Source organism: Centroberyx gerrardi, chromosome 22 (assembly GCF_048128805.1).
Source record: "Centroberyx gerrardi isolate f3 chromosome 22, fCenGer3.hap1.cur.20231027, whole genome shotgun sequence".
Taxonomy (NCBI): Eukaryota; Metazoa; Chordata; class Actinopteri; order Beryciformes; family Berycidae; genus Centroberyx; species Centroberyx gerrardi.
In genome coordinates, this window is record NC_136018.1 from 10,513,318 (window position 1) to 10,541,139 (window position 27,822).

Below are 27,822 nucleotides of genomic sequence, written 5' to 3' on the forward strand. Positions count from 1 at the left end.
CGCAGAACAGCATACTTCTGGTGTTGAAGACTGTGGATGTTAAACCTTAGTCCAACAGTAAATTGTATGTGTAGATAAGTTTGAACTTGTAATACAGTAAAAGGGAAATGATAATATAAACAGTGGCTTAGATAGCATCCTGCTATTATAACTCAGCATAACTCTGAGCTATAATAAACTGACAGATTTTGACATCTTGTGCATTACAAGTCAGTCACTTAGTCTGTAAATGTTGACTATTTCCACAAAGCAGTGCGCTTAATCCTTCATCTTTCAACACTTTAAATTATGGCAGTGCAATTTCCTTCACACATAAAACAGAGACAGCATCAGACCCTGCTGCCTCTGCTGGCACACCAAACATTTCCAAACTGTGTATGAAGAATGTGGAAACTTCTTGAACTGAATGCTGCAGCAAGTGCATGAATCATGAATGAATGTTCACAGCCTCTCTGCTGATATTGTCTATTCAGGGAGTCATTCATTATACTGGTCTTCATCTTACACAGTTCACACAACCTCTGCCAGGGAACTGAGGAACACATTGTTACACAACCAACCTGGTTTTCCTGTTAACCAACAGCTGCAAGTAATATGCTGAAGTTTTGCTTACCTTTGGCCATGGATTTTCATTTTTTGATTTGGTTCTTGACTCCATCATCAAAATATGATGATTTCAATAATGTATGGACTTAAATCCCCACATATTTGGGGAACAAGTGAAAAATTAAAGTGCGCAAAACCAAGAATTCTTCAGGTCTCATGGAGAGTTTGAGCAAAATGCTTTGTAATTCCTTATCCACTGCTGTGGTTACAGTGGCTGCTACACAAGTGCAGGCTAAAAGTTCACATCAAGATATCACATGAAAGCGTTCCTTGGTTGCACATTAACCAGTTTATATCCAAATTATTAATTCACTTACTGATCATTCATTCCTACAAGCACTGCAGCTTAACCATTACTAGAGAAGTAGTATCCACGTTACGTTCTAAAGTTCACTTTATGACTTAGAAGTCCTGAAATACAAACTTCAAAGGTGAATTCCACCAAAATCTACTTTTAGGATGTTATTCTGCAAAAATAGTGATTTTCCTACAACTTGTTTGGGGAATTTTAAGAGTTCCCAAGATCAAGTAAAATGCATTCCCATGACTTTATCAAACTGCTACATCAACCGACATGATCTTGTAACGAGATCTAGATTTCTTTCCCCAATTGTAGATGGTTAATGTGGTTATGGTCATTTTCTTTCAGCCATCAAAAGCATTGCAATTCAACAGTGTCACATCATTGCAGTTTCCGTCACTCACACTGTAACTTATAAGAATATAAAAGACCATGAAAGAACAGAAAAATCTTATAGCAACATTAGGAAAACATCTAAGTTTGCAGAAAATCAATTTAAAGACAATATAAGGTAAAAATTCTCCTTTAGATGTTCCAAAATGCAATCTACAGTAGATGAAGGTCTATATGTTGCTGTGAAAGTCACAGATAGATGACATTACACCAAGGGACAAACTGTGACAGTGTGCAAACTTGCAACTTTAATAATGTCATACAGTACGATTTCAACAGCATTCTTTACAATGCACCCCACCCACTTTCCCCAATAAATAGAATTTCATATAATCTAAGCTAATCATTATACTTTCCTCAAAAGTTTAACATTTATTGGGGGACGGCGGTGTCATTACAAGGGATTAAGTTTCTTTAATAATAGTGTGGGATTTCAATGTATTAAAGGATCATCGATTTACAGCCATTGCCAAAGATCAAATGACAAAGTCATACAGTCATGAATCACATTGAATTGTAAAAATCTTCGGTAAATTTAACAATTCAATGTTTACTAAACTCAAAGGCCAAAGCAAAGAATCATCCGGGTGTCACAGGCTAGTTAGATAAATGGGAATTTATAGGAATAATCCTCTCCGGTTTTCTCAGATTACATGACAATAATCATTACCACTTCAATTTAAAGATTTAGCTCATATGCTTTTGGAGTTTTGAGTAAATACGCAGCATAAAAATGTGTACCCCATACCCGACAGAACAAAATAAACACAGTAATGAAGGCACTTCATTCTGTAAGATAAGATAAATCACAGTTGTTTGAACGAAAGGTCAGACGAGATACGACAGCCTGCATAGCACAGCTCAACACAAAAACCAAACATCTCCCACTCTCTCCACCTCACGCTCCAAAAACTCTTGTGTGTATGTGTGTGTGTGTTTGTTTATTTTTGGTAACTAAAATATTACTCGATAGAATAGTAAAACCTCCTCTCTTTGATAGAAAAATTACTTTATGTATGTCTTGCTCTTAGAAACATATAGTATGTACATACAGTAATATAATTTCTTGCCAGTCCTGTACACAGAGTGCATCCAAGAGTCCAGAGACAGTAATCGTCCGTACAGTTGTGTCCTCTCTCTAGCTTTGATTATGACCGTTAGCGTTTGCCTGAAGTCCTCTCTCTGCTGGGGGGGGCTCTGCTGGAAACCCCCCCCCCGTAGCCGGTTGGAGGACAGGAGCCGGGCCTCGGGGCTGCGGCAGCGGGACGGGGCCGAGGCAGGAAGGGGCCGCCGGGGGCCAGAGCTGGAGCCGCCGTCTGCTACCTGGACCTCAGGCTCTGTAGTAGACTGTAAACGTCGTCCTCCTTGCTGAGGCCCTCAAACAGAGGGATCAGGTCCAGCAGCTCCGTGTCCGACATGTCATCAAACCAAGACTGCACTGGGACCTGTGGAGAGAGAGAAAGAGAGAGAGAGAGAGACAGAGAGAGAGATGGTGGAAGAGACAGAGAGACAGAGAGAGAAATAGTGGGACACACAGTCAGGAAGACAGAGAGAGAGAGAGAGTGGGAGAGAAACCAAGTTAAGCATTTGATCAGGGAAGCAAACGCAGCGAACAGTTGATGCAAAAGCGTTGCATCATAGGTGAGGAGCTCGTGGGAGTTTTGTGTAAATAATTGATAGGGAAGTGCATCAAAGGCCTGCAGAGTGGCAGCAACTCCATCGTGCAACTTCTCCACAGAGGAGAGAAAACTCACAAAACTCAGAACGCTGCCTCTGGCTCAGCCCTGCTTCTAAAACAACACCGCACACAAAAAACTATAACAGTTTCTCGCAGCTATACTCATTTACCATCATCATTAGAGCTGTGTGCCTAGCTTTCTTCTCTTCTGCTGTGTATGTGTGAGTAAGCAGAGAGGGAGAGATAATTTAACAGCTTTCAGACAACTGTTTTGACCCTTTTTCTGTCCCTAGCCTGGCAGTATTTTTGGGATCAAAACGCACATCATGCTCGCATCTCACTGCGACCAAATCGCCGCCATCCGACATCCGACATCAAGCGGAGGAAATGACTCACTGCGTTCTCAGGGTGGAAGATGTAGGAGGCAGGTGAGTTGTCTACGATGATGACTTTGCTGAGTTCTCGGCCCAGCCGGCTGAGGTCTTTGACGTAGTTTCCTCTGTGGAAAACACAGGATTCCCTGAAGAGCCGGGCGCGGAACACCCCCCACTGGTCCAGCAGGTCTGCCACAGGGTCAGCATACTGAACGGCCCAGAAACACACAAGGTTGACAACGGCGCACAGGCAGAGAATATTACTGTGACTGTGACTGTGAGGGGAGCGTTAAGAACCAACCTTGGCTAAGCTTGCTGTGAAGAGAACACATTCAAACAGCTCCCCCATCTTCTGGAGGAACTCGTCCACGTGGGGCCTCTTCAGCACGTACACCTGACACACACACACACACACACACACACACACACACACACACAGAGGCACAAATATACAGTGACATAGGGAATTGTTGTAAGGAATAGGAAATGAAAAACAACCCATTTTCTTTACAATGTGGCAGAACTGCACACTATAGCTACTCATTACTTTGTGATCTGCTCATTCTGCCTCATCTCCGTCCTCTTCCTCGGGTCTCCGTGGAAATGTCGCTGCCTCCCAGTGCAAGTAATCAAGCATAGGCCAAGGCAGACACAGAAAGCCTATCCTGGATTACTTGAACCGGGTTACAGCTACAGTACGGCTGTTCACGCTGCCTCACAGAAACCATACTTTCAAACAGGGCACAGAAAAATTCCTTAAACATAAATATAATGTACAAACAGAATGATAACATCATATCTAGACACAATGTAGATACAAGATACATGTTAATGCCAAGTATAAAGGTGTAAAGGTCTCTCGCGCACACACACACACACACACACACACTGGTCTTACTACACTTGTGAGGACCTTCATTGACTACATTTATTCCCTAATCCTTAACCTTAAACTTCACCACTACAAATCTTAACCCTAAACTCAAGTCCTAACCCTAAACTAGACCCTTAAAGAAGTGAAGTCAGCCAAAATGGATTTTCCTCATCTTTCTATCCTTGACATTTGGTCCATTTAAGTACAGAAACACACACACACTTCCACTCAGGGGAGCATCCCTGTGCTCTCAACAGCATTTTCAATGCACCTTGTGACGTTTGTTTACTTGACGACACCGTCACGTCACAACCTGTCTGCCTTTACAGCGAGCGAGGGCTCCAAAGACACACAGGATCAAACAGAAAGCATTAAATTCAGGGAGGAGTGTACGAGCTGTCCCACTTTGGCTTGGCTGTAAGATGAAAGAGAATAAGACATGCCGAAGAAAAGAAAATGATATCCCTCCGAGGGAGCCTGTTTAAATTAATACATCTTATTTCAGTCTTCATATCATTCATTTAATGCCCCTAAGTCATAGCACCTTGCTAGGGTTGTAAACACTATTAATCCCACACACACACACATACACAAACACACTCCACAAGCCCACCCCTTTTCCCAGAAGTCCTCTCCATATCAGTGCTACAGTACCTGATGAACGGTCCCATCAATCTCCACCGGAACAATGAAGTCTGCATTGCTGATGGGCTGCAAGGATACACAGACAGAGACAGGCTTCAAAACCAGATCATTTGACAGGGCAACAACCAAACCACCTACCCAGGTTTTGTTTTTTGGTAAAAAAAAAAAAAACAACTGGAGAAAGGGAGAATGCTTTTGCAAAATGCCCTGGGCAAACTAGGGAGGCTTTAAGCAGAGCGTGGTTGAGAGGCTTTCCCTCTGCTCCAGCGCTCCGTATCACAGTGTTAAATAAAAGCTAGAAGTGAGACTCCGGGGAGAACCTGCGAGCTGAGCGAGATGACAGACGACATACGCGGACAGGAGGAGTACCGCCGCTTTCGCAGTCTGACTTGTGTCATCTTTAAAAAGGAAAGAGGGGAGAGGAGGAGAGGAGGAGGAGGGAGGAAGGAAGGGGGGGGCTGGAAGACAAGTGGAGGGCGTAGTGAAGAGGATGAAAGGATTCAGTAGGAGGCACAGCAGTGTCATTTTGGCAAAGGAGAGAAAGAAAAATGGGCGACAGAGACGGCGAGGAAAAAAGGTGTTTCTACATTTTTGAAGAGTACAAAGAAAGCATTTCCATAAGAGCCTGGTTGTTGGTAAACCTGTTGTCATGTACACGTCAGAATAGAGAATTATTTAAAAAGGTATCATTCCAAAACGCTATATGTATATTTTGAGAAAAATTTGCTGCCTGAAATTCATCACTCAATATTTCAGATTAATCTGCAAAAACATTACTCTGTGGTAAGATGGTAAAGATGACTTAGTATTCTATAATGTGTTTAATTTTCATGTCAGAAATGTATGCTTTTTAAATGATCAGTATCTTGTTTTCAAATTAAACTCTTCATGTTCACAATTCAGGTTAATTTAACAACTTGTTTTTGTCCTAAGGTCTTAAAATTATACAATACTGTTTCCATAAACACACTTTGACATTTTTCTAAATAAGCACTTAATGCAATAGTTATGTGCAATGATGTGGAAGTCAATGGTAGCTTCCTTCCAGCAGAAAGCCATAGTGAGCGGGTAGAGTTCGGTGCCATCCAGCAGAGGGGGTGTTTGCTGTAGGAATATCATGCACAGAGCTTTGACCTTCCATAAGTCACCTGTCTAATCTGTCTAATATGTCAACTACACTGGTGACAGTGGGCCAATAGCATGAGACCTACCAGAGATGACTGGCTTCTCTGGGCCCGATCTGTCTCAAAACAATACCGGTAATGAGCTTATAGCCAGAGAGAAAAGAAGAAACAGAAGCCATCGGTGTAACTTTCACGAAAGAGAAGAGAAAGAGAGAAATAGAGAGGGAGGAGAGAGGCACAGATGGAGGCAGAGAGGCAGAGATCGGGCTTCTGTCTGTTGCTCTTCTGCTGAATCACTCCATCAACTGAAGATTCAACACACAACAGCTGCTCATCGCTCTGCTCTCTAATGGGCCCAGAGCCGAGACGGAGAGATATGGAAAGGGGGGAGGGGGAGTGAAAGAGAGAGAGAGAGAGAGGGATGAGGTAAATGGTGAGAAAGGAGGACACCATGTGAGAGTGTTTTTTTTTTTTTTTAACAGATCTCTGCTGAACCCACGTTGACCTCAATGGGCTTGACGGAGCACACTTCATCTGTGTCATCTGCCAGTTGTTGCTCATCTCCCTCTGGCTGTGATCCAGTGTTTCCTCTACATACATATAGCTGTGAATAGCAGCTAGAGAAATGTCATTACAATGAAAATTCATCGTTTGGCTTTATTGCCTTAGCCTGCCTCCCCCCAAAAAATAACAGTTACAATTTCCAAACTCCAATCCCCATATCTACAAAACGTATTCTACAGGAAATCCTGCAGTGATCTGAACGGAACTGAAAACACTGTTTGTCTGTGTGTGTATATGTGTGTGTGTGTGTGTGTGTGCATAAGTCTCTTTCTGTTTCCCTCTCTCCCAACTGATTCTTATTTCTTGCGTTGCCCGAATCCATATCATACTATTCTGATCTTTGAACAAAATCAATTGTGATGGACTGACTTTCCGGCGTACAACTGTGCTTCATCAGAAAGAAAAGAGATCCTACATGTTGTTTCAGACTTGTTTTGCCAGGGGAGAAAATAAAACCTTTCGACTATTAGAGCGGAGTCAGGATTTGAGGGAAATTCATTCGGCGTAGTCATCCGAGGCAACGGCACACTGTGCGGGACACACCCTTGTGTGTGGGTGAGCATGCATGTGTGTGGCCCTGCACTGTTGCTTGTGTGACTGTGATGGGTGTGTGACTGTGGCGGGTGTGTCTGCGTAAAGAGTATGTGTGGACATTTTTCTCTGCCTTTCCCTTTCCACAGCAGACGATAAATTAATACCTAGTCATATGGAAATGTATTCAAGTTTTTCTCTGTGGGTATTTGGATCAACAAATTGTTTCGCGTAACTGCTTAACTTACAAGGAACAAAAGAGATTCTTCAGCTTCACCTTGAGCTATTCTGCACACCTGCACACACACACACACACACACACACACACACACGTAATAAGATCAGCAGGGAGAAGGCTGAGCTGTAGTGAAGTGGGTCACTGGGGTTGCCAGGTATGTCTGTAGAGGGAGGTTTTGAGGGACAGGAGAGGAAATGTGTGAAGCTGAACACCCAGCTGCACTAGGACTGCAGAAACTCCTACAACCATCACAGGAGACTCAACACTGACAGCTCAGTTAATTTGAGCTATTTAACAAATACGATCTATGCAATAATAGTTTTCAGTGTGATCTGGCATCCAGGCTTGGTGAGACAACACAGAGAGATTATGTAGGAGGCATCCTGGGTGGATAAGTGGACTAAAGCACATATGTACTCGCACTATCACAGGTTTGAATCCGAATCACGACTTTACCATCTCTCTCTACAGTTATTCTCTACTATCAAATACAGCAGAGGTGCCATAAAAAACAAGCTTAAAACAACAAAAGATTGTGCAATATTATACAAACGGGTAGTTTCTGCCAAACAACTGGATTGGCCAAAGATGAATGCCAGCCATGCTGATGAATCCCATGAAGCACAGCTACCAGGGATTTACTGGCTGCTATGCCAACTCTTTGTTGTAACCAGAGAGCTAGTTAGCAATTTGTCCTGCTTTTCTCCTGTTTGTTATTCTCATGCTTGTATACTCTGTAGAAAACCTTTCAGACGGTATAGAGGTGTTGTAACTGTTTTATAAAACCATAATACCATAAGGAAATACTTCACTGTGATTTATGGGTACTTCAGTGATGCCGACAGTACTCTGCTCCACCTTGTACCTGTTGTCACCACACCATCGTAACCGTAATCACAGCAGAGAACGCCCTGTTGGGTATTATCGCCATATAATCCTATTACGCCACCAAGGGCTATGGAATAGAAGCATCTGAAATTATGAAAAGAATACCAAAAGATTTGTAGTGTATACCTGTGGATCTCTGTGTGCATATGTGCATGTGTACCTGTGTGTTTGTGTGTGTGTGTGTGTGTGTGATAGCGTTGTGTAAATACCTTGAAGGAGCTGTGTACGAGCGTCTCGTCCAGGTCGATCACCACACAGTTCTTGCCATAGTCTGATATACTGACTTCTGGCAGGAGGAACTTGGCTGGAGGCTGCGGAGACAACACACACACACACACACACACACACACAAGGTCATTAGTGGGAATAGGCTGTAAAGCACGCACACACACACACACACACACACATACTCCACATACTAAATAGAGGGTGTGATGTTGGCTCAGTTAGAGTGGTTGAGCGCCTTCTGGCAAGTGAGATGATCACTGAGCCACTTTGGATGATACTGAAGACACACTTCACAGCATAAGTGATCCTGTATCAGGGTGTTTCCTGGCTTGGGTGGGCTGCTTTAGACAATGCATAATACTGTAGATGCTTTCAGCTGTTAAACATAGCAACAGGCCATCATATATCAAAACTATTTCTCCACCTGATAATTTGCTATCCGACTATGATCATTATGTGGCTTTATGGTTTCACGGTATGAGGTCCCGTCGACGTTGACTAAGCTCAGTGACTGTGCCGCCTTTGGTATTCAGGGTCAGGGGAAAAGGAGAAACACTCATGTCAGGCTGTGTCCTCTGCCAAGCGGGCCCGGGGTTGCAGACAGGCGCAGGGCAGATGGTACGGCCATGGGGGGCACACACACACACACACACGTGCATGTACGCACTCATGCACACACACATGCGCACACCCAGCCAAACAGACACACACACACACAAAGCTATATAGAGGTAGAGAGCAAGGACTCTGTCAGTCTTACACATACACACAATATTTACATAGCGCACTGCTTAGTATGCCAGCCATTCTCTGCGTGTAAGTGTGTGTTTTTGCAAGGCTGACTGTGTTTATCATGTCTTATCATGGAAACCGCATGCTGATGTAGCGCGAGAAGTATTCCCCGGGATCAAGGACACTGAATGACATCCCATCACGGCCTGATGAATGTGGTTTTCACATGCAGGTCGAGCAAAGAAAGACTGACCGGGACCTTGACGTTTTCACTGGGCAGCTGCACAGTGACGAATAGCCCTTCACCCTAAGGCGCAGGCAGGGGGCGCTCTCCCAAACTGTTCACGCTCAATCACAGCGCAGTGTCAACTAACCTCCACCATGCTCACTGATAGACTGATTAGGAAATATTTGCGCTTGATCACCGGGAAGTAGACGGATCCAGAAAATAAATGTATAAAAACACGTTTGCCTGTTCAAAGTTAAAATGGAAATTCCACTGTGTCCCATTATACCACAATACTTAAAATAATTGCAATATTAAATCCCTTACAACACTTGTGATACCTGTTAAGTATTAATATCTTAAGTATCACAATTTATGGTATATACAGGACAGCGGCTTGTGTTAATATATGAAAGCAATTCAGCTGAACGTCCAACATTTAGAGATGATGAGTAGTAAATAAGCAGGTTTGCCAGTTTGCGTGCTGTTTTTTTTTTGTGCTCTTTTACATGGTATTGTGATTCTGCTTGGTATTATGATACTTGGTCTGGTACAGTATCAACTGTGGTATCATGACAAACCTAACACCAAGCTGCAGAGATGCCTTGTTTAGCTGCTGACTCCACATTCTGATGTTGCCCGTACCGCTGGGTCAGTGAGTGACTCAGATGCGACCCGTCCGGAACAGCTAGAGTTATTAAATTGGCCTCTCGGAGTCGTTGACTGGACCGAGCCCAGGAGAACAACGAGCAGACCTCTTCTCCACATGCACTTCCTGCCGGGGAGGAGAGGTGTCTGCTGGGTGGTGTAGTTTAGAGCTTGGCTGTGAGGAAGGATGCTGTGAGTGTGAATGTCCTAAATTACAGTAATCCACAGGCAACGCGTAGATTCCAAAATAACTAAATGAATAGCACTTTCAGCATTATTGCAAAAGAAGCTTGGAGCACATAAATCCTCTTTTCTGGTAAATGTCTGAGGAAGTACAAGTCATAAAAAACAAGCCCTTCTCTAATTGACAAACAGTAGTTCATTGATCACTAAGTACATTACTGCAATGTAGTCTCTCTCCATGTAGACAAATACCAAATCTAATCAAGCCTTTTAAGGGCAAGTCGTCCATTTGTTGACCCAAACTGTAGCTGCAAATGTCACATATAAGATTCAATCAATTTGGCCTAATAGGAAAATCACCAAATGAGATGTTGAGATTCTCATGTTCTGTTCCAGTGGCAGGGCAATGACAGGAGAAACGGAGAAGAGGGCAAAAGCCAAGCGCAAATCATGTGAAGATAAATTGATTGGTTAAGATGTATAAGGCCCGACTCCATGGGAAAACAGTTTTTCTTCATGTGACTGAATAAAAGCTGAAACCTCCTTTCATTCTACTTGACAGCCAACTGTGTGAGTGGAGGGTAAGCAGCACAAAGCAATGCCGGGAAAGCCTTATGACTATCAGATTGGGGCCGTGCAAAATTTCATCGGAGAGCAAAAGAGCACATTTTTCTCGGCATCCACGGGCATGCAGCTAGAATGAGGCAGCGCTGGTAGCACAGCAAGCAAAGGTAGGTGGTTATTGTGATGGGGCAAGATGGAAAAAAATGAAAGATATAATACATACACTGGGGATGGGGATGACCTGGACCTGGTCACACTGGAAGAAATAAAGAGAGAGAGAGACAGAGAGAGAGAGAGAGAGAGAGAGAGAGAGAGAGAGAGAGAGAGAGAGAGAGAGGAAGGGGTGGAAAAACAAAGAAAATAGAGAGAAAAAAGTGAAGCAACGGAAAACATTGAAAAAAAATCATTGTAAGAGATTGAAAGAAAGAAACCGACAACGTCAATATTCCAATCAACAAATGCAAAGGGAGAGAAAGAGGGAAAGGGACAGAGAAAAAGAGAGAGGGAAAGGGACATACTGTATAGCACACACGGTGATAGAAAGTGAGAACAACTCGCTCGAAAACAAACAGAGCTGCCATAGTAACAAATACTGCTGGCCAGAAATCCAGCAACAGTACACTGCTGGGAGGGACTGTGGGCACGGACCCAGCTCAGAAATCAGCCTCGCGCTATAACAAGGCTTTTTATGGCGAGGTTCGCTAGGTTCACTCTAAATTAATGGGAACTCATTTGTTAAGGAGGGGTCCGGAGCGGGTCAGAGCTGACCACATGTATAGTGTCTGTAAAAGGGCCACACATTCCTCCCCCCAACGAGAGCCATTTACAGGTAAACATGAGTGGAAATGTGATCTGATTTTGCTCCATTTATAGCCCGGTGTACCTGCCTTGGCAGCAGAACACCGTGTTTGTGGAGGGGATTGGGCTTGGCGCCTTTTCCATGGGCAGAATGTTCGCTTCACACACCCTCACTACACTGGTCAGAGTGTGTGTAAGGAGAGGGGGAGGCGTGGGTGCCAGGCAATCCATCACACCAGACACACACAAGGCCCACTTTATGGGGATTAAAGAACCAGCAGTATTAGTGTGAGTGTGAGTGTGTGCGTGCGTGTACATGTGTTGTCATGGGTATACGGTTATGACTTGTGCAAGCTTGTGTGAGCGTGCGCTCGAGCGTGTGCGCGTGTTTGTGTGTTTTCCGAGTTTTTCAGTGCGGTATGTGTGTATTTTGTGTGCGCGGTTTATATGTGCTTGTGTGCGTAGGCAGATATCGAAGAATGCGCGATGGGAAGCATGCCCGTATTTTCAAGCAGTGGATGGTAAACAACCTCTGGGTTCAACGGGTTTGAAGCAGCTGGAAAAATTTGTGGAGGGAGCTCAGTGAGACTGCACAGCGCCTCAATCTCAGCTCTCTGCAGGAACAGGCAAACCCTAACAAGCTCTCTATAACAAAACCAACAACAAATGTGAAAGTGGGATTTCTGTCGTAAAATGTGAACAGAATTCCACAAATAACTGAGGTTTTAACTCTGATCTGTGGATTAAAATGCATTGCTTTAGTCAGTTTGGATGCCGGCCAACCATGATGTGAGCCTCAGTCTACAGAGAAAAATGCATCAGTGAGCTTCACCTTGGGAGGACTGCCGTTCTCCTCCGGTGGCGGGGGCAGCGAAAGTGTCTTGTTGTTGGGGGACGGCGGTTCCACATGGTAATCGTTGTAGTTGCGGAAGCAGCAGAAGAAAGGGCTGAAAATGCTCCGGCTCCGGTGCTTCTTTAGGCTGCTGTTGGACTGGGAGACTGGAAGAGATAACAACCAAAGAGAGAGACGTTAGGATACTTTACACATTCCCACTCAGAAACAAAGAGCACTCCAAAAAACAACACAACAACCAAAAATGACTCGTCATGAATTTGAATTTCGATCAAGCTCTATCGCATGACTACTGTAAAGCCCGCAGGTGAATGAAGCCTGTGCCCTCTGAAAAAAAAAAGACAGAAGTGATGCTGGGAGTTGCAGACAGTCTGCGCTTCACATGCATCATCGTGACGAATGGGCTGAGATGTATATGGTACAACCCAGTCAGGCGTTGGTTCATGCAATCGGGACAAAAATAGCCACCATCGCAGTGCCCTCTGGGAAGGTAGTCTAGTTAATTAACATCAACCAAGGAGGAGAGAGCAAGATAGACATGTTTTATATTATATATATGAGAGAGAGAGACAGAAAATATATATGAGAGAGAGAGAGAGAGAGAGAGTGAGAGAGAGAGAGAGACAGCATGGATGTCTATGCAGGAAAACAAGGCGATGGAGCAACAACCACTCTGCTTTGAAAAAATGTCTTGGGGCAACAGGGACGCACGGGAATGCAGCTGTGCCTGTAATCGACCCTGCATTCCTTCATCCATGACTAAATCATACCTATCCCGACGTCTAGCGAAGACGCGAAACCACTGTCACCGTCACCCAAAGTAGATCCTCCATTTTAACCATTTTAGATTCATTTCTGTTACATGGCGATAATGCAAAGCGTGAAACCTAGATTCACATGCTCGGCAAGAAGGTGATCGCTGGCTCGCTGCTGCGGGGCTCCAGAGAGAAAACAACATACACATATAGGTCCCTAGTTACATCATCCCTCCTTCACAGTCTCTGAAGCCCATGGCCTACTTTCACACTGACAGAGGAGAAACAAGCAGGCTGGAATGGTCTGGAAACCTCGACAAATGTTTGATCTTGGATTATGATTTCTGTTTTTGCGGTCGGTGAGGTCGATTGGATATAACAGAAATTGGGCGGCTAAGGAGGGTAGAATTTAACGGTAGAATTAAAGCTAATTCTCGGGAGTTGTGCTGAAAGTATAAATCATGCCAAATTAATAACACTAAAGGGGATTTTTTTAGGCATGGAATCCCCCAAGTGTTCAGGATTTTGCAAGTGTCTGACTGACTTTGCTGGAATCCTTGTTTTTGTGCCTTAGAACAGCCATCACATAATGTCCCCGTCTTGTTAATGTGTTCATAAAGCCATGTGACACAGGCGGCCCAGTTAGCCATGCATGCTGAGGCTGTTTGCAGCCTTCTTCTGTTCTGAGAGCCTTCAGATTGATGCCTGGGACCATCCTTGTGTTGCTCAGACTGGATCTGACAGGCTGTGGGCAGTCCGTCTTTTCTGTTCTCTCTGCCTTTGTAGTCCACAGCTTGATGTTGCTCTTCCTCTTCACTGAAAGATATTCTCGAGAAGCAAGATGGTGGTAAACAAAATACAGCTATATGGTCGGGAATGGGAGGCAACATGTTGCAATACTACACCCTGTGATGTTGTGCCCTTGCAGACTGGATCATTGCTGCTACAGCAAAATGATAAAAGTATACTGACTAAAAGTACACAGTCTATATTTCTCTCTGCCTCTGCATATAAAAGGTAAATCTGAGTCTTTACCATTATCTAGGGACGGAGCATTATTGGTTGAAGCATGAGCATAATCAGATAGGAATTTATCTGATTAGAGCAAAGGGAAAACAACACACGCTGAAAGCATTAACCCCATAAGAGAAAGGTTACTGATCACACACACACACACACACACACACACACGCACACACACACACACACACACACACACATACAGAGAGAGGGAGAGAGATAGAGTTGACAAATTCTCATGAGGCCCAAGGGATTTAGTCTGGCATGAATAAATACACAAACAAAACTAAAGCTTATTGCAGCCAAGCTTGGTATTGTGGCACAACTTTTAAAGAGACTCTAAATGGGAAGCTTTCTGTTTGGAGGGACCCTCAGTCGGCCCTCGCTCCTCCCAAGCCTGGCCTCCAAGTCCAGGCCTCGCTGTCTTTCCTCCACATGAGCTCCTCCATTTTGAGACCGTCTACATTTTCCCGCCCTGGTCTGCTGCCCAGCTCGCCCGCCCCAAAAAAAGCAGGTGGGAGTGCGAGGGAGAGGGAGAGCGAGAGGGAGAGAAAGGAGAGAGATGGAAGGGGAGAGAAGGGCGTAGAATGGGTGGGGAGAGTTAGTGTGGCGAGACAGCCTATACTTGGGTCTGATTCTTACTCCACCCCCTCCAGCACCACCACCCTACACAAACAGAGCTTTCCTTTCTCCCTTTGACACAAACAACATAGCTGAGAGCTGACCACTGCTGGAGACCGAGCAAATACACACACATACACACACACATACACACATATATACATGTTCACATGTTCAAATGCATATGGCCATGTGTACAGTGATTAACAAACAGCATACCGTCGGTGTCACACAGATACAGGCACCGACACAACTGAAGCACACTCGCACAGAAACTTTTTCTTTCAGTGTCCTCGCTCAGGAATGCGACTGGAGTCAGCTTGCCTTGCATAGTAATGCGGCCCTGTCAGTCCTGAGAATAACACCTCTCTAGGAAAAGGTTAAAGTGCAACATTTGTCATTAAAGACTACTGGCGCCTAGACCCACTGCACAAACCCGAAAAAACAACATCACAACAATGGCAAAACCAGGCCAAGTTGAATCAGTTTAAGGACAAATCAGACAGCGGTGCTCTGAAGCGCCCAGGCTATAAAAGAATTAGCTGACAGTCTGTGGTTGTGTGAATGAGGTATACACTCCATTAAAATCTAGGTAAGGGTGGTGCATGCAAGTGGCTTTATCTAACAAAAGCTCCCTGGAGAGAGATATCAGGCCAAAGCTGTATCCTCCTCAGAGCAGGTGCACTCTATTTACCCACTGAATACGCTGCATTCAGTTCAGCATATTCTCTTTGAACTCAGAGTGTTCTGCTGTGAAAAAGGCTCTTTAAAGGCAGTGGCTGTGTCAGTGTGCCTGCTGGATGTTAGGTAACACCGATAGAAGGCTCGCTAGTCAATCAGAGCCAACCCGGCCCAGGCTCCCTGTCACATGTTCAGGCGCAACCACTAACAAGGCCGGAAGAGAGGGAAAACGCAGGAAATTCTCAACATTCCTGACAGGAAGAGATAATCACCCCGTGACCCGCAGCATGGAGTTATGCCAGGTTCTGAGAGGGAATATGATCCCCAGCTTAGCTAAAGACTTTTGAGGTGGCCTCCCTTACTGTAGCTTTTAAAGCAAAAAAAACTACGCCTATACCCAGATACACACCGCAGCAGTCCAAACAGCATGCCAAATTTAAAATAATATGACACCAGGTTTAAGTTTAGCTACTGTTCCTCCCTTCATGGTGCATGAGAGGTCTCATAGGTTACTGTCAGGGCATTCATCACTCTGGAGACGGACGCTCCAGGGTGAAGTCGCCCAGCAGGGCAGACAATTGGATATTGACAGTGCCTGAACTGTGCTCCAACAGCAGTTAGTCGGCCAGCCAGGCAGGTAAAGTGTACAGTAGCTGGGGGGCATGGAGGTAAATGTGAGAGCAGTCCATGTGGAGCAGGAGCTTTAATAATTCAGATGGGAAACAGGCGGGTTTTAAATGGCATGGCCGGGCCGGCCACTTAACATACACCAAAATAAAACAGCCGCCAGCTAACGCCAGTAGCCGGTGAGCTTCCAGGTTAATTTCTATCTCCGCTGGCTGAAGAAGCTACTGTACACTGTACCTGAAAAATGGCCTACATCAGAGTGTAAGTGGTAACTTGACATCATGGCAAGGAGACGCCATCAGCCGGTGCTAAACCGACATGCTAAAAGGCTGACATCGCCTCAGGCAGTGGGCACGATTTCAAAGATTATGTGCCTCCTCCCTTTACTGAGATTTTGGGTGTGGGGTGTTCGCATTAAAAGTGGGACCAGCTGTCTAGGGCTTATATAACACCACGTGAGATACAGTACTTATTCGGCTGCAGCCCAAATGAAGAACAGAACTGTACGTGCACACACACACACACATACACTCACACGCATACACTCACACACAGGTAATCCACTGTTTAGCCTGCAGCCTAGGAACTGATGTCTTGAGCCGACGACATTCAGAGGCATAGTGAGCAAGTTGTTTCTGTCCCCCGTTATCACTAATAGCACCAGAGAAAGCAGGCACGGGGAACTCCTTGTTGAGCATTGTGTCAGCAAAACAACATTGTGGAAGGAATCCCTGCAGTAATACGTCTCCAACTGTGACGATGCCGAGGAGCCTCGCAAATGAGGGGGAACTCTTTGATCTTATTCTTAAGTTTAGACTCCATACGGGTGCAGCAAAAATAACTCTCAGTCCGTTCCCAGAAGGCAGAAATATGAAGAATGAGCTTTTGTTCTCATTCGGCAAAAAAAATAAGAGATTATTGATTGTTTGCAAACAGGAGAAAATCCCACCAAGAGAGGCGGCGATAATTACAACAGATTGGCTTCTCAAACAATATTTACTCTCAAGAGCATCTGTTTCACAATATGTACAGCATGCACACACTTGAACATGTGTCTGCTTGCACGCACACACACACACACACACACACACACACACACACACACACACACACAGCAAAACCAAACAGCTGAGTGGGGTTAGGTAGCGTCAGATGAGCTGTGTGTGTTCACTTTGCCAGGCCCTTGGTGGGTTATGTGTGAGGCCATCAGTGCAATAATAGTGCAGCATGATCAAATAAACTCACATTAAGCCTCCTTACTTCCCAACACAGACAGCTGAGGCCAGGGTGAAAATGACTGGAGCGCTGGAGTGGCACAGTTGGTTCCAGCAGATGCCTTTAGTCACAGTAACTGACCCTCGGCTGCCCTTCTGGCTTTATATCCCCATTTATCCAGGAGGATTTATAAATATATGCGTATCCTACATGACCTTATGTAACTGACATTCGCTCAATAACCCAGTTACGTCTGAAAGAGTCAAGACACGGTTTGCTGGGATTTAAACACGTAAACCACTAGGTTGGCACCCATATCGTGCAAGGTACTAATTCTCTCCAGATCCTGTTGCTGCCATGAACCCTGGCACAGAGACGTGGGTGGCAGGGTGGGTGGGTTTGCCCCTGCTTTCCTGCCTTAGCCTTAGCGGTGCAGGAGCTGTGGTGGCGGTGCCCGCCTGCCTGCCTGCAGCCTCCGGGGAACGAGGCTGCTGCTTCTCAAAAAGCTCGGCGAAATGAAGGATATGACAAACGCGGGGGGAATTAACCCACCGAGAGCTCAGGGAGAAATAATGAGGGAGATCTGACTATTCAACTGGAGTTACGCAACTCGCAGCAACACAGCCCACGTTGTTTAGGGCTGCTGCGGTTTATTATTTATTTATCTTTTTATATTCTGATCTACATCTGAGCGCTCAAAGCCAGAAGCTCGGTGACTGACGGGAAATCCTCCTTGCCTGTCTGTCGGTTACAAAACGTCAGCGGGGAATTAATGTGAATGTCACACGCAATCGACGGCCCCGCTTAGGCTTCAGTCGCAGCGGACACGTGGACGCGCTCGCGCTCGTGCACGTGCGGCTTGTTGACCCTAGAATAGGAGATGCTGTCCAAGCAACTGTAAAATTGATCCTTTACATTGCTGACATTTCAGCAAGCAGCCACAGTGGAATTTAAGTTTTGTTCTCAAATACAAAGTCAGCCGTAAACCTCAGAGGCATGAAAACAACAAATAGCATGCTTTTTTGTTTTTTTCTGCGAATCAGATTCCTGCTCATCAAAATGCAGTAGTCAAAAGGAAAGGAAGTAAACAAGTGGGTCACATGTTTGTGTGTGTGTGCGTGCGTGTTGGCGTGCGCGTGCCCTGCCTGTGGATTGCTGCTACAGTTTCCCATGCCTCTGCTCCTTGAGAAGCATTCTCTTCTCTGCATCTCCACAAACAGCGTGCCCTACTTAGTGTCCCTCGAGATTCACAGTTAAACAGTGTTCACCTTAACCTCTGGAGAGTGAAAAAGTGCCTCCCTCCTGCGCCTCTTTGTATCTTTCAAAACCTGGCTGGAACCCTATAGTTATTTATTTGTCTGCGCCTGGTTCATCTGTTTAAAAATGCATTATCCTTTTATGCTCCTCTGTCAAATAGCTCACAAACTGACACACATAGCATATCGGGAAGGGTGACAGAAAATCATTTTGGACAAAACATGATCTCCCTTTTAGATGGCCAATTACTGGTGATGAATGCCAGCCTGAACGGGGCACAGTACGCACAAAGGCCATCCCCTTGTCAGAGGCGGGCGGTGTACCTGTCTGCAACCCAACTGACACGCAGATGCTGTTTGAGCACTTTCTCCTGCAGTCTCACACACACACACACACACATACACACACACCTCCACTCCCTCTTCCACGACCCCTACCTCTCTCTCCCTGTATTGATCTTTTTTGACAATCTCCATTTGGCTGAATGGATGCTCTATTAATCCTAGCTTGTGGCCTGTCTGTGTCCACGCTCAACAGTCCCATTAGAAACAGGCTTTAGAGCAACAGCATCCAGGAGCCGGGCTGCTGGGGCCGTGCGGCAGGCGGGCCCCCCGCTCCACTGGGACTGCGGCTTTTGGAGCATTAATAATGGTCTTCACTCATTCACAGCCGCTGAATGCCGATGTGTCTACACACACAGCGAAGGAGAAGTGGTCTGTTCCAACAACAATACTGGGACTTTAAACCAAAGCATGACAAACATGCGCCAGAAGTACCAGAGTGTCATTCCTTTTTCTGTGACTCTTCTGTGATCCATGTGCAGAAAGAGGAAGGTTGTAAGTCACTGAGAGCTGTGATCAATTAAGCCAAAGTTAGACATGCACATAAGACTATGACTTTATCCATTGAGGTTAAGTAGAGCTGAGTGTGGATGAAGTGATCCTATTTATCTTGTGCTATAATGTGTTTTTCCTCATTCAAATCGGTGCAACCAGAGACCAGTCGCTGCTGGGGCAGAATATCTTTTTATGAAGAGTTTACTTGAAATGCTACTGTAATTGTCCCTTCAAAGCCAGTGCCGGACGGTTTTAAATAATGTTCGCCCTAAAATAAACAACCACAGCATAGTGAGCTACATTTGAAGCCATATTTGAACATAAAACTTCCCACAATGCCATCAAACATGTGGTCCAAAGCACACAGACATAAAAACAGACCCAGAAAAACCCAAATCCTCGCTGGGCAACAGAATCATCTCACAGGATAACAAACTTCACAGAGACTGGAGAGAAATGTGGAGTTTCTGATGTGCGGCACACAGACACACACACACACACACACACGCACACACATTCCTTGAAACCGGACTATCACAAGGCATTATATAAGAAGAGAAAAGGAAAACACAAGGTTTTATAAGCTCAAGCACACAGTCAGGCAGTGTAGGAGTGAAGAAAGAGTCAACCCACACCATTTTCCCCTGTGGCCTCTCTGAGGACGGATTGCAGTGCGATTGCAACTCCTTCAGTTTGTCTCATAACTCTCCCATCAGTCTCACTATCCATCTATCTATACATCTACTGACAATTAACAAGTGTGTTTCCCCCCATCCCCATCTCATCCCCCACAACTCTCTCTGTCTGCTGCCTTACCTTCATTAACTAACAGTTTAAAGCAATATTTCATTTTGGTGGACTATCTTCAGTTTTTTGGCACAGAAACATCTGTATTTGGGTGGCAGCCAGGGTGGCTTAGTGGTTAGAGAGTCTGTCCTTTGATGGAAGAAGCCCTTCATCCCCCCTGCTGAAGTGTCCTTGAGCAAGACACACTGAATCACCATCAGCTCCCAGGCTGCTGTAGCCGACCCCGACCTCCGACCTCGCTGCGGAGGAGGGAGAGTGAAGCAAGAAATTCTCTACAGTGATAAATGAAGTATCACATTATATTGTTACCGTTATTATTATATTAATTCACAAACAGTTTACACAAGCATTGGCTGCCCTGGAAATGTGTGATCTGTTATTTTTTGACAATAACTGATTAGGAGCCAAAAGTATTTCTTGGAAAATGTAAGCGCTGACACAAAAAAAATGACATCATCAGGGAGACATGGACATAGTCTGTATATGTGCACTATGATTTTTAGGCTTCGTTTTCAAGTGAAAGCAAGAGATCGAGGTGACAACAAACACCTAGGGGAGCCACTTTTGATGATTGACTGTTTATGAGCTGATGTTAAAAAGTAAAACTAAAGTAAAATTCAGTGTTGGGCGCTTCAGGTCCGATGTGGATACTTACAATGCCAAACAAGCCCAGCGGAGCACTAAGTAACTACAACAATGCATTTGTTTGCTACTTGCAGCCATAAAAAACATTAACCCATTTCATGTTGCGTGCATGAAGCCAAATGTACAAAAACATAAAATAATACAATCCCCCCAACTTCCACTTTAGGCATGTTCGTCTAGAATGACACACTGAGATGGAAGCCAATCCCACACATACAGTTAACAAGCTTATCAGTCAAGGAGCTTACGCTTGGAATAAACCCTCCGACTCTTCCCAATCAGCTGCCCGACGGCCCAATGTGATATTGGACTAAAGTAATGGAGACGTGCTGGGGAAACATCTAACACTCCAACACTTCCCCAGAGGTGCAGATAATCAGCTTTTCTGAGCAGCATTGGCTGAAATAGGCTCATAAATCTGTAATAAGGACCTGCTCTTCTGAACACGGAGTCCAGCTTTTTTTCTCCCCCCTCTATCTCCATCTCCATCTCTCTCTCTCTCTCTTGAGGTCAAAATGGAGCATAAAATATTGACCTCACTCTAGGCTCACAACAATCCAGTGAGAATCCTGAGGGAGGTGGGAGCACCAAACTAAACATTAGAATGACATACTGAACCGCCAATATACAGTATATCTACACACAAGACATCTCAAAGTCACCTGTGACCCGCTGAAAGATCGTCATCCTCCTCCACCCATCGCTTGCACTACGGCCCGCCATGAGAGCAGCGTACTGTGGGCCGCTGGACACAGGAGAGTGGCAAGCTGTGCCAGGGACTCCGGGGCAGCCAAAGCTCACAGTCGCTCCCCTTGCTAACTGTGCGGCCCACACACCTGCAGGTGTGGTCCACAATTCATAAACACTTTATTAATGTACAGCACTGCGCTCCAAGAACCATCTCAGAAGCCAAATTCACATAAAACCACAGACCCTTCTTCAGAAATAAAAACATTATTTACACTATATTTTTCTCTTCTTCTTTCTGGCAAATATATTTAGACCATTTCTCCAAGCATGTAGAGAGAATGAGAGGATGCAAAGCTTTTCTAACCAACGAGGCCCCGAGGGTATCGTGATCTTGTTTCAAACTTCAACGTGTCAGTGTATTTATAAATCCCAGTGTCGACTGCTCCTCCTCTCCAGCTCTTCTCAAATTAAACATCTCATCACCATAAGAGGCATTTAAGTGTAGTAGGACATAGGACCTTCACGGGACATTCGCCATCCAGCCAGGACAAGGCTGGAGGTTAATGGGCTCCATGAGGAATACAGTGTCCCGCTGTTTTGTTGCAGTTGAGCCGCCATCGGAGTGATGATGGGGTGGAATGACACATGTCTGTTCAGGAGAATGCATATTGCTCAGGTTAACCTCAGCCAGGAGAACCAAGCATACAGTCAAAGAAATGATCATCTGTTTTTCAGAATTGCTTTTTTCCTAAAAATGTGAATAAAAAAAAAAAAAAGCAAAAAGTGAAAGTTATTCCAAAGACTACATGGTGCTTTCTACAAATGCATTCAGCAGTGTGAAAGAAACACAGCTGACAAACAAGCTTCACAGACTAAAGCATACTTAATGAGTTTCCTGATGAAGATGCATGATCCACTGGGCCTACATATTTTTGAAAATACATATTTTCAGTAATTTGTTCTGTTTCCGATCTCAGTTTCACAGTGATTACTCAGAAATGTAGTGAAAATGGTATGTCATTGCTATTAACATGCATATGAATAGCCTGCTTATTTTGAAACAAAATGGGCTGCAACCAGTGCCCCAGGCAACAAAACATGCAGTCTATTTCCTAGACTGACACTTGGGAATATGAGTGAAACACAAATTAAACTGATGTCATTACTGAGAAAGGCAGGCAAGTAAGACCATTAATATTATTTGCATCTTTGTGTAACTCAGTAGCTGTAACTGTGGATGGAAGACTCTGATTTGGTCTAATTGGCTGTCATCACTCCCTTGGCAGGAGTGAGGAGCTGAGCTCAGATTTGGCCTAATCTGATTAAGGTAAACGGCTCATCCAATGATACCTGTCTGACTGTGGAGTTATCAGAGCGAAGCCCGACTGATTTGTGGTGCAAGACTGGGGCTGACTGGCCTGTGAGCCCCTATACGTTGTGTGTTCAGTCATTACATTTCATTGCATCAGACCCTGAAAAGTAAATGGCTGCAAAATGAAAATTCTAATTTGGGTTTGGAGAGAAGAAACATCGCTCTCCCAGCCTCCAATCTTCTTACATGCCGGTTCCTGTGAAATATCTAGCCTGTAGCTAGTACAAGATTGTTGTGCCATCTGAGCAAAAATACATTATAATACTACGAAATAGTATGCATGTGGACACAATTATCTATTAGATAAAGTACAGATACAGCACAGAAGTTGCAGCCCACAAAATAGCCTTGTATATCTTCCAAAATAATGACACTGTCCACTTTGTGAATCAGTACCTGTGCTGCGTCTAAAAAAAGAAGCCACCCACAATATAATCCCAACGCTCACCTCATTTAACACAATCTATAATGCATAAAGTTATAATCTCCACCTGACCAAACGGCTAAAAAAACTTGGCTCTAATGAATTACTATTTCTTTGCTTGGAATGAAACTGATAGGGCTCTGAAAATAGCCTGACCGTGCTCTGAAATATTCAGTGTGTGTGTATGTGTGTGTGGGTCAGTGAGTGTGTGTACGCGTTTGTGGCTTCGGTCCAGCCTGAGCGGGTCAGAGAGTCGCTGTCCCAGACAACAGTCCTGTTTTCTGTCTGCTTTGACAGACCTGGCATTGAGAGGCAGATTCTCCGCTCAGGAAGCTCCCCATAGTGATACTTGTCACAGCGGCGGTCTGAGGAGCCGGACTCTGTGTGTTATGTCCTCTATGGTCAGTGACTGACCCTGAATTTTATCCTGCCAGATTAATTGTTGGATTCCACTTGTCATCTGGGTTTTACTGTCCAAGACAAGCAGGATGTTGCAGACAAGAAAGTGTGGGAACTCAAAGCAAGGGCTTAAAAATGTGCTACAAAAAAAAAATCCTCAAACTGGTGTTTTTTTCTCTCTAGAAATTTGCAGGATAATATCACCTCTCCCTGCTGCAGTAGAGTCAGTAATGAAGATGAAGGACTGCTCTGAGTGATTGTTTTCACTGATGTGTTTATGATGACCTGAGTGTTTTTAATTAATGAGGTGGCCCAGAGGATCGGGGGCAGCTGCTGAGTAGAAATTTGTTGTGTAAAATGTGTTGTGCCGCATAAATCACGATTGATCTGGTGGCCATGATCACGCAGTTCATTCCTGGGGGCAGTTTCAAATGCAGAGGTCAGGTTTACAACAGGTGAGTCAAGAGGAAGACGCGTTCTTTAAATGAAGAGTAAAGGTCTGCTGAAGCCTCTTGAGTTACATCTGGGTTCAATTTCATATAAAAAAAAGCAAGCAAGTCCAGATTACGTCTTGACTGTCACTTCACTTCATGACTGCTCCGCTGCGCTGTCGGTGAGTCACAGTAGTTCATGTATGTCAGTGGTACTCAGCGGAGGGTAATGCAGGAAGGTGACCTTTCTCCAGCAGGGACCTCTGGTCCATCTGGCCTGCAGGCACCCCAGAGGCTCAGTGGGATGGGTGCTGGGGAAAGGTCAGGGCCACTCCCTCCTGCTGAGGTCTCCCATGGGCACACACCCTGCCCTTTGTAGCCTACGTGTGCACACTGTACTCCATGGACTGACAAACATCTCCTTTATTCAAAGTTTTATGCACAGTGTGGACGTAACATGGTACAATGTGGACTAAAATCAAAGTGTAAATAAATGCAACAGGATGCAGGAGTTTCCTCTGGGATAGTGTTTAGAGTTTAAGTGTAATCCTGAACACTGGCTTGCACAGACTCGTGAAAACACTTCTCAAAGTTAATCAAAACCAAAACAGCTTCTGACTCATGGGGGGCGGAGGGGGGGGGGGATTTGTCATTGATGTCATCGCCAAATGGTGAAGCGGTTGTGACCCTCGGACAAGACAACAGAGAGAAGCCGTGTTTTCATTCAGCCTCTGTAATCCGGACAACAGCTGTTGAGATATTTTCAGGCACATTTTAACAGCACTGGGAGGGCATTTCTGACAGCGCGCACGTAAACAAACACACTTTATCACAAGTGCTGTGCAAGACAGTATGGGCACAAGTTAATGATGTTGATATTCCAGTCAGGTTGCACTCAAAAATCATTGCCTACCACATTTTCATTGCTTCAATTCATTGCTCTCATTATAAAAAGGACAAAATATATAAAATGTATACAATTTAAATCCTGGCCTGCCAGCATTTGGCCTGATTGAAGTGTAAAGACACAAAGGGACTTCCACATTTAAAATAATATATATATATACTCCCATTTAAATATAAACATAAAGGTGGATTATTCCTTTAATAACCACAGCTGGACTGTTGATATGACCGCTGATCACTGCTGTTGTGTTTGCCTTCTCTTTCCCATCTCTCTTGGTGAAACCTATGTATTTTTAGTGTCTCTGTGATGCATTCAGGGATGCCGCCAGGGCGAGGGAAAAAGGAGTAGAGTACCCGCCCCCTGTAGTAAACCCATCCACACGCCACAGAGGGGGAAATATCACTTATTTCAAGTGGCAAAATGTTTATGCTACAGTGTATTACATTAAGTCTAGGTCTACTACAAAATGAGACTCTGAAATGGTGTTGATGCAAAGTTACACTGTACAGTCCCAACATGATACAGTGACAGACTGGGGCTCTGGCTCGCTGTTTCTCTGCTTCAACTGAACAATGGAGGTTTTCCGTCGATACTCTGGCTTGATATTGCAGTCAGGAGCCCAGTATCCTCTCTGCACCGCCGGGCTGCAGATCAGATAGGCACCGTGCAGCGTAAACAGGCTTTGGATATGGAAAACGGCTGCACCAAAATAGATTGAAATCAAAATGTGTGGATTTGGCCGTGTCGAAACGGCTGTGTGACATGTAACATTTCTGTGTGCCTTACCTTTATCTTGACCTGAAGAAATACTTTCTTCCTCTTTTGGATTTGCAACCTGTGTTATTATGGACGTGTTGTCCATGGAAACGAGATGTTATGCTCCTTCGGCTACACAGTTTTATTCCTTGGCAAACATTACCAAGCATACAGTCCCCGACTGTGCACAGGCTCGAGCGTCCGGCGTCTGCAGCATTAAAATCCCATTTTATTCGAAGCATGCAGTCGCATTCCCCGGAGCTTAAAAACAAGAAGAAATTTCAGTCTCCGACATTTCAGATGGCGGTCCGTGTGCGATGTCTAGAAGACAAACAAGGCGTCAATCTCGCACTGAAACGGTGTGTGTCCGCTGTGGTTGTTGCAGGCAGCAGAGCCCCCGCCTTCTGCTACTGTACGCTCCGGCTCCAGTCCACACTACAATATCAACTGCGTGATATGGTTACAGTGTTTACCTAGAGATGGCGACCGTCCTCCTGGCCACAGAGCCATGTAGGCTCACTACAACACGCCTTCAACACGATTTCTGTTATTCTCCTCACATCACGCTGAAAACCTCGAACCACTATATAGACTCGACCCATGCAGCCTATTCGCTGGTATTCTGCAAAAATACATTTCACACAGCCTGAATGTGTTTACAAAAATAAAATTCACATATACTTCAGATGTGTTTACAAAAAATATATTCTAGATATACTTCAGAATGTGCTTACAAAAATACATTTCACATATGGGATACTTCAAAATCTGTTTACAGATGTTTCAAAATATAAAATGTCTTTGTACATGAAGAGGATATTAATTTAAGATATATTTTGGACACTGGAAATACATTTTCTTCCCATGTGCTGTCTGCAAATTATCCAGAATGTGTTTTGGCCACACAAAATACATTTCTAATGAATATCTTCTATATGCATTGTACAAACACATTACTGGCCAATTTCTATATACAGTATTTTGAAACAAGTCTCTAAACATATTCTGAATTGTATGTTTAGTATGGCTACAGAGAAAAACACAAAATCACAATAACATCTAATGCGAAGAGATGCTGTTGTCACAAGACAGTACATTTAATAAAAATAAATTACTGAGTAAATCATATTAAAAAATGTATTGTTTATGCTATATCAGGTATAGCCACCCCCTGCACTGATTCTGTCTGTGCTCCAGAGACCTTATCCACACATGGACTGAAATACAAACATTATTCATGCTTGTTCAGCCTCAGTGAATTGTAAAATAACAACAAGTGAGATAAAGTGGTTTCCTGGCCTGTTGCCAGCAGCAAGAAGTCTGAATGTTAGTCCCTCTTCACCTTAGCTGTCGCTTTAATGCACCTGATGCCCACGCAGCCCTGAATGACCCCATATGAGAGGCAAAGATATGGAAAATCGCACCACGTCTGAAGTCTATTATGTCATATGGAGGGGACCAAAAAAAACAGACATAAGTGTAGGCTGTCATCTGTTGATGCTGATGATGATTAGTATGTCATCTACTAGCATCTGCAGGATTTAATCAGCAGGGTGCTTTCAATGTGGGTCAGTGCCTGTGCCTTGATGTTGTAATAAAGTATGTACAGTTGACACCACAACACAGCTCTAGTGTTTCTGAGCCACTTCACAATCTCGTCTCACCACTTTGACGATCAGTCTCAGGTTACAATGTCAAGACTGACCCCTTGAAATGTGACCAGGCAGAACCTCTGTGTGTGTAACCGCAGCCTGCTTACATTACAGAGATAAGATGAATCATTCCACAAATTAAAGCAGGAATGTGGTGCAGGCCTAATAAATCCGGACTGCAAAAGGAGAATCATGTTTGACAATATTGGCATGCAAACATTTAATTTCTGTTTCAGAACCTATTGATTAGCACACAGGATAGATCAATCAGTGCATGTA

At 44.5% G+C, this 27,822-nt stretch overlaps 1 protein-coding gene across 3 annotated transcripts; it reads right to left on the reverse strand.

The window, feature by feature from the left end:
• Positions 1-1,531: 1,531 nt before the first annotated feature.
• On the reverse strand, positions 1,532-26,320 carry ctdspla (CTD (carboxy-terminal domain, RNA polymerase II, polypeptide A) small phosphatase-like a). 3 transcript variants are annotated; one of them, XM_071898680.2, is made up of 8 exons: positions 25,922-26,320; positions 12,428-12,594; positions 11,021-11,044; positions 8,426-8,527; positions 4,881-4,937; positions 3,654-3,746; positions 3,375-3,560; positions 1,532-2,745 (listed from the first exon to the last, which is right to left on the reverse strand). In XM_071898680.2, the coding sequence occupies exons 1-8, from the start codon at positions 25,995-25,997 to the stop codon at positions 2,620-2,622; spliced, it is 831 nt and encodes a 276-aa protein (XP_071754781.1). In that variant the 5' UTR covers positions 25,998-26,320; the 3' UTR covers positions 1,532-2,619. The 3 variants fall into 3 exon arrangements, with proteins under 3 accessions (XP_071754781.1, XP_071754779.1, XP_071754782.1); XM_071898678.2 differs by having other exon boundaries at positions 11,021-11,053; XM_071898681.2 differs by lacking the exon at positions 11,021-11,044.
• Between the last annotated feature and the right edge of the window lie 1,502 nt (positions 26,321-27,822).

Coding starts and splice junctions, on each gene's coding strand:
- ctdspla (XM_071898678.2), bottom strand. CDS start 25,997: ATGGACAACACGTCCATAATAACACAGGTTGCAAATCCAAAAGAGGAA. Junction 8,528..11,020: donor AGGTCATCCCCATCCCCAGT/GTATGTATTATA, acceptor TTGTCTCCGCAG/CCTCCAGCCAAGTTCCTCCT. Junction 4,938..8,425: donor TCGTACACAGCTCCTTCAAG/GTATTTACACAA, acceptor GTATCCTTGCAG/CCCATCAGCAATGCAGACTT.